This window comes from Trachymyrmex cornetzi, unplaced genomic scaffold, assembly GCF_001594075.2.
Source record: "Trachymyrmex cornetzi isolate Tcor2-1 unplaced genomic scaffold, Tcor1.1 scaffold16, whole genome shotgun sequence".
NCBI classification, from domain to species: Eukaryota; Metazoa; Arthropoda; class Insecta; order Hymenoptera; family Formicidae; genus Trachymyrmex; species Trachymyrmex cornetzi.
In genome coordinates this window covers 2,133,537-2,141,197 of record NW_017296201.1, presented here as the reverse complement: position 1 = coordinate 2,141,197, position 7,661 = coordinate 2,133,537, and the positions used below count along the sequence as shown (strand labels likewise).

Genomic DNA, 7,661 nt, shown 5'->3' with positions numbered 1-7,661 from the left:
CATAGATAAAGTATTATAATTTTCTATATAAATTTAGTTTTAAAAAGTTTGCATTAAATTTAAAACGTTCTTAAGATTAATGACGTAAAACCTCAGCTTACATACTTATTATCTCAAGCTATTATATCACACGCTTAGTTTTATCGCAATATTGCGGCACATATCAACAACATATAGTTCACAGATAAGAATTATATATATAATATATATTTGTATATATAATACATAATTAGATTTCTAATATAAAATTAATGTTATAAATCTTGTAAAATTAAATCAAAACGTAGTTTTTAATATTAAAAAGTTTCTTTGTATATCATTGCAAAGAATCAACGACAGCCTCGATTTTACATGGAAATTCGTCTACACGTCGATTAACTATAACTTAATTTTCTTTTGACGGCCTTGTATCCACGTTTTTCAATTGCAGCTGCAACAGTCCAGCGAGCGTGCTGGTGAAACCAGCGTTGTAATCCAGTGTGACTTCTGTATAGGCGTATTCCTCGCGACAGTCTTTAAATAGGTCCACCTCGTCTGGTCCGGAGACTAGAGCACCATAAAGGATCTGCGGATTTGGGGCATTTTTGCTAAATTCCTGCCATCCGCAGGATGTCGGTCTATTGGGGCAAGAAGAGGCAGCATGGTGCGGTTGTTTCGGTGAATTTTTACCGTATCCGACTACGTAACTTCTTCCTGCAAGAAAAACATAAGTTCAATGATGAAAATAAAAAAAAAAAGATAAGCTTCCATTCAAAAATTTGTTATCGTTATTGTACATTTATTGACTGCCAAATGTTTAGATTTGATTTATATTTAACAATATAAAAATTTTTAATCGCGATGACAATAATTAATAATGAGTTAATGATATAAAAAATAAAAATGAAGAAATAGAAATTCCATAATGAATAAAATAAGCCGTCGCAACTAAATGGATGAATTTTTATCTTTTTTAGATATTTTTGAGTGAAACTCAGGTCTTACCGGCTCCACCCAGCATGTAATCAATTTGTTCTTTGGCGAATCGGCGATATTCCTGCGATTCGCCGATTTCCGGGAAGTCCGCTGCTACGAGGCAAACAAAGGCGACATTAGCAGCATGAGAAAGAGTACCGGACTTATCGATAAACAAAAGGCCTTTTGGTGTGCGTTTCTGCTGTCGTACCGAGAAGTCGCAGAATGCGCGGGCGGCATTCTGGTACTCGGACTGTCCCGTCAATTCAGCCAACAGTACCTACAAAAAGCGAAAAAAAATATATTCTTAGGTGAAAATATCAGAAGAGAACAAGATATCACTACTTAGTGAATTATTTTCAACTTTCCTTACTTTAAAGCCAAATTCGTCGGAGAATGACAACTCTTTCGCAACAAATAAATTACATTTATTAATATAGATTACTAGAATAAAATAATAGAATAGAATAGTTTATTTCAGCGTATAATTTCAGCGTATAATATAGCCAAGAAGGGGACTTGATTTATAATTTTCGTCTCCTCACTTATTCATCCATACCTTCTTCGCGTATCTTCTTTAATTATCCATTTATTTACCTAATCTTTAAATTCACTTATCTATAGTTTCCTCTCCTTTACCTTAGCTTACTATGTTTTCCTTTTTCTGCTCCTACTTATTCACAGCCTTATTCTTATAGCCATTTTTTACTTTCTCGCCTCTCCCCCTGCCTTCTTTACTTATTTAGACCTCCTATCTGCTATGAACTTAATTCTTTATCCTTTTTTCTCTTTCTTCTCAATATCATCTTTCTACCTTTCCACAATTTCTTTATGACTCTATACCTTTAATATCATTCAGTTCTCCCCCCCCCCCTCCATAGCTCCATAGCTTATATCTATAATCTCTCCCTTTTCTTCTCCTATATAGTTCATCGAACCTACCTCTCATCTCCTAACATTCCTTTATGTAGTGTTCTATATTATCTTTACCTTTTCCGCAGAATATATCTCTCTTCTCCATCGTCTTCCCCTATAACTAATATTTATTAGGCCCTGTTGCACCAACATTATTTTGACTTTTTAAGCAAAATTTACAAACTCTCTCTGTCTCATTTTAAAGCGAAAGACAGACAGAGACAAGCCTTAGCCTTTTCCATATTTCCGCATCTCAATTTTACTAATGTGCTCTTATCTCTTTCCCTTTTCTTATTACCTTTAAATTTTCTTCACGGAGAAAAAGGTACAGTATTATACATTAGAATTCTAGTAAACTTTATGGAATTATTAAGTTCGTATAGGGATACGTGCCTACTTATGTAAAATTTTCTTTACATTTCTGGTAAATGAGATTGTCGTATGATAATCATTCTTACTTTATTGACAACAATTTTTTCTTTAGCATTGACAAAATTTACTTTACTGCATAGTAAAATATATATATGTATAAAAGTTATGAGAGTTGTTTGTGCTCGTCAATCTTGAAAATAGTACGATTTACTTTACTGCATAATTTACTTTACTGAAAGTAATTTATCTTACTGTAAGATAATAGTCACTTGAATTAATGTACTATAATCATAATGTACTTTTTATCTAAATCTCCGATATTTTTACTTTTAGACAAATAAAATTTATCACAAATTCGGTAAAAAATAGCCAAAATATTTTTACTAGTCTTGTAAGATATCCATCTCTAAATTATTTTTCTCCATGTTCCTTTAGATACATCGGTACCTTTTTAATGCTTATCTTTTAGTTTTAGAATAAAATAATATATATATAAATAAGAAATTTCACCTGGATACCAGCGACTTTCTTATTGTAGAAGAATGCGTTCGGCCGCTCCTTCAGATGGAAGTGCTGGTAATGATGTACTGCGTCGTCGAAGTACTTCGTGTCTCCGGTCGCCTTGAAAAGCCAAATTGCGGCCCATGCTAGTTCGTCGCCATAGTCCGTGCTTTCGTAGTAACGTTCGGCACCGCGTATCGCTTCGTGATAAAGACCGCGATAAACGTCAGCGAATTTGTACAAGTTCTTCGCGTGCTCGAGACACTTGGCACTATACTCAGAATCGACACTGCTGAAGACGATGCTCGAAGCCGCGAGAGCGGCAGCCGTTTCACTGGCGAGATCAGAACCTGATAATAGTAGTAAATAGAATATATTATAAGATTGCAATATACAATAAATATAATAAATGTAATAAATGTGAAAAGATAATTTCAGAGTGTCAAAAAAATAAAAAAAATGATTTTCTCATAAATAGATACTCTATAATAAAAATTAAAGGCAATAATATATTGTAATGTATTTTTTTTTGTTTTTCTATTTATCTCCTGATAAGTCAACAAATTATTTGAAAAGAAAAGTATCGACACTACCAGGATGTTCCGCATCGATCTTGTAGGTTGGTCTAGTAGTGTTCAGCTCCTCGGGTCTTCCCCAAAACATATGATCGATGGGAAAATCACCCACTTGTCCGTACAACACGTTTTCGCTTACGTGACACTTGATAAAATAATCGGTGGACCATTTGATAGCTCTACGAATTTCGTCCAGTTGACCGGCGGCGTCATAAGCCTCCGGCCAGTTAACCGTTCCCCAAGCCAAAAGTGTCGTTGTAAAAGCCATCGTAAAGCCAAATTTGACGAAGTCACCAGCTGGTAGAATAAGAATAATTAATTTTGCAAAATGGATTATACATTTTTTTCATTTTAAAGAGAGATTTCATCTTGATATATTTCTTTCTAGAGATTTAAATAACTGTATCATAAACTTATCGAATTATGTAGTGATTGAAAACGTAACTGGCTTATTACCATCGTAGTATCCTCCGGTTAAATCCTCGCCATTCGAGCCGCGATCGTACAACGCGGAATCGCCTCGCCATGAGATTCTGTTGTTCTTCGGCAGCTTACCAGAACGCTGTGCTTCGTAAAACAATAATGAAAGCTCGAGGACTTGAGCGTAATCGTTTCCATTCTCGATTGCCTTCGCGTCTTCTGTCGGGACAGCGTTTATCTCGCACGTCGACGTAATCAATATTGCCGGCAGAATCTGTCGATAAACCATACATTAACGAGTGTTTAACATCATTGTTGAACGACCGAACGTTTACTGGGGGAGAGTATATAATGATTTTCAGTGCACGTGTACTGGACGAAGCGCAATGTAGGACAATGTCGTGTAGAGTCTTAAATTTTCCATGTAGACTACAGTCATAACATAATCTGCGCAATCAAGGTTTATGCTCCGGGGAAAAAATAGGGTCGTTTTCCGTTTTATCGGTTTTCCGTTTTATCGGGAGTCCAGAAAAACAAACAAAATTTTGGACAATTTTCAACGTGATGCCACGCGTCTCCACACTCTAAATAATATGGATGTAAATTTAACACTCATGCGATGTTTATATATAATTCTTACTGTATTAATGTTAATATGAACATAATGTTTAACACACTGTGAGTTTTAAATCTACATCATAATGGTGTTTTGATACAAATAGGATTTTAAATTAGCTTCATGTTGATGTTAATGTTAACACCAACACAATGGGAATTATACATAAACACCACGTAGTGTTAAATTGCCATATTTATACTCATATTTTTTAGAGTTGCTGTTTTAATTTGATAGTTTATTTGATGACTGTCATTTCGAGTAACTTTGAATCGCTTAACGTGACTAAAAGTAACAGGATTCATGGAGATAAAATAAGAATTGTGAAGTACTTAATACTTGTCTTCTTCCAAATTCGGAGAGTTCAATTCTGAACAACAATTAACAGCTATTTTAATAAATGATAGAATTCAAGTTGCTTCAAGATGCTTGATGAATAAAATAACAAAATAAATATAAAAATTAGGAAGTAGTGATATATGTACAAACACTTATTTTTCTCCCCTTGAGGAGCAAGCTCGGAGAATTCGACTTTAAAAAAAAGAGAGAGAAGATATATTTTGTGAAGTAGAATATATGTATTTTGTATGTATATTACAATCATATGTCTTTTGTTTGTCAAAAAAGCTATGACGGCACAAAACAATATACATACATTTTTGTTCTTTGCTTATGATATATACTGACTATATGTAACGGCAGCGTGCGAATCGCCGCGATAAATCCGCAGAACACGTACAAGTTACGTGACGGACTTAAACACGATTCATTTGCGAGCTGAATCTTCGTTCATTCAAAAGCCTTCATTAGGGATTAAATTCTCGCATTCTCGTACAGCTGCGTCTACCTTGATTAAACCAAATTAAAGCACATTTTGTTTGAGAGATAAAAACGCATTGTCGGTCGCAATGATCTAATTAGAACTTTGCGAGACATGTAATTTATATAAATAATTTATTTTCAAACAAAGTTTTATTCCGGAAATATCACGAATACTGATTTTCAAAGTACAGAAAAGATTCTACTTTAATCACTAAAATAATTAACTTCTCTTTTGATAAATAAAGATTTTGGAGAGTAGCGCCATGATTAATTGATTTTCAATGCTCTTGCAATCGTTATTGTTTCAGCGATATATTTAGCTGTTCATAAGCTGTTTCGTTTAAATATATATTTTACAGCTGTTTTATTTAAACATGTATTTAACATTTCTTTGAATAATCTTTGATTAATTTATGTTATTAACATTTTATATTAAAAATGCTAATTTTCTTGTCACATTTTGGATTTATATATATAAATTTTTATGACGAGCACCACAAACAAAATGGCTAATTCACGAATTCGATAAACGGTATGTTTGAGAAGGAAGGAAGAAACGTATTTGCAGCTGCGTTTGATCCTACTTCCTCGTCAAAGCGTTCTCTAGGTTTCCATGAAATCCTCAGTTCGTCGGCCGTGTAATTACTGTATGACAAACGTCAATAGCTTCAGCAAATATCGACCTTATTGTAAACTTGTGAATTCCTACGTATAAGCGTGAAAATTTCTTTCGCGGAATTCAACGTTTTTGAAACAATATATCCCAAGCGAGAAGAAATGTCTTACTGCTTCAAAGTTCGTCAAGCGAATTATTATAAATTGAAATAAAATTTATAATAATTCGCTTGACGAACTTTTTGGAATAACGAGATATTTCTTCTCGTTTCAAAAATATATATGTTTCAAAAACGTTGAATTCCAAGAGAGAGAGAAATTCTCACGCTCACATAGGAATTCCCAAGTTACAACATTGCTGTAATACTACTGGAATGTTTCAAAACGCTTCTTGCTTATTAGGAATGGAATCTCATTTTCGATCAAAATTCTACCAATGTTTCATTAATGTGCTTTCTGGACTTATCATTTATATCTGAATGTCTATATAATGTGTATAAATTCAGACAGAAAAAAATAAGGTTTTTCATTATAAATTTTAACTGGAAAAGCGCGCGCGCTGATTAAAGACTGTCCAAGATCTGTGAAAAATCTGACAATAAATGACGAAAACGGACTAGAAAATTTTCCACTAAGATTTCCATGCAAAGAGCCAAGACATTGAAAAAATTCGTTGATGACAATCCATTGAAGATAATTGAATAGAATTGTTAGACTTAAAAGTATAAAGCTAATGATTCCAAAATTTCCGCCTTATTAAAAAATACAGAAATGACAATAGCAATATAGTAAATATTGACAATTAGATATTCAACTAAAAAATTGTTTGCAATTATTTTCCTGTAACTTACGGTATGTCGTTATTTATTTCACCACAAATTTTCGCAGCGTTCCGGCGTGTTCGAGGCAACATGAGGTACTGCAGGAGGTATGCAACAGGTAATCGCGAGTGACCATCAGGAATCATTGGCCGGGAAAACTCACCGTGACGCACGTGACGAAGAGGTCGAGCTTCATTCTGCCTTAGCGATTCTGTCGTCCCGGAAGCGCGAACGCGACGCGACGAGGCGCGCGCCGGTCACGTCGATTCAGAAACCTCGTGTGTGTCCGTTATACTGCAATGTTGTCGAGAATCGGCATAGCACACCTTGGTATACGAAAGCGTTGCGTTCTCCTTCGCAAAGTGTCAAGTTTCCTTCGTTCTTCTTTAAATAAAATTTGAACGGATATGAAGTTACTGCTAAGGAATAAAATTCTCAGTTAACAGGGCCAAAAAGAAATTAATGGAAAAAATGTTAAACATGTCTTGTAAAATGCATCACAATGCTGGATTAATCACTCTTTTGAAATCCCAGACGTGTAACCTTTTTATCTATTTATCTATTTATAATTGATAATAAACAATATAATTTATAGTAAACAATATAAGGGTTGGTTGTTTCATCTTTGAATAAATTATGTGGTAATTTATCTAATGGACAAAAGGAAAAGAGAGAGAGAGAGAGAGAGAGAGAGAGAGAGAGAGAGAGAATGAGAGCGAGAACAAGCAAGCTGAAATTTATCGAAAAGTGAGACAACCCAGCCTTAATCATGTATGCATAAATAAAATATCTGAATAAATAATAAAATATTTTTGTGCAAAAAGTGTAAAAGATATGTGTATAAAAGAAATAGCTAGATCTACAAATTTAATCCTAATTACAATAATTCTACATCGTAGATAAATTATCAAATAATCAAAGACTGGAACCGGCAAAATTTGATATCACAGGCACAACTTTTAAATAAAAACGCATTGATATACACAAAACATTTTCTTTAAGTGATACGTGTTAAATGTAAATGCATATCCTGTGTGTGTGTCGCATTCA

General features: G+C 33.9%; 1 protein-coding gene across 1 annotated transcript; it reads right to left on the bottom strand.

The window, feature by feature from the left end:
* Positions 1 to 269: 269 nt before the first annotated feature.
* LOC108758693 (endoglucanase E-4) lies at positions 270 to 6,891 on the bottom strand. The gene is made up of 6 exons (XM_018503766.1): positions 6,775 to 6,891; positions 3,774 to 4,011; positions 3,336 to 3,614; positions 2,752 to 3,092; positions 985 to 1,234; positions 270 to 693 (listed from the first exon to the last, which is right to left on the bottom strand). The coding sequence occupies exons 1-6, from the start codon at positions 6,805 to 6,807 to the stop codon at positions 386 to 388; spliced, it is 1,449 nt and encodes a 482-aa protein (XP_018359268.1). The 5' UTR covers positions 6,808 to 6,891; the 3' UTR covers positions 270 to 385.
* Between the last annotated feature and the right edge of the window lie 770 nt (positions 6,892 to 7,661).

Coding starts and splice junctions, on each gene's coding strand:
- LOC108758693 (XM_018503766.1), bottom strand. CDS start 6,807: ATGAAGCTCGACCTCTTCGTCACGTGCGTCACG. Junction 4,012..6,774: donor TCTTCGTCACGTGCGTCACG/GTGAGTTTTCCC, acceptor GTTTATCGACAG/ATTCTGCCGGCAATATTGAT. Junction 694..984: donor TTACATGCTGGGTGGAGCCG/GTAAGACCTGAG, acceptor TTTTTCTTGCAG/GAAGAAGTTACGTAGTCGGA.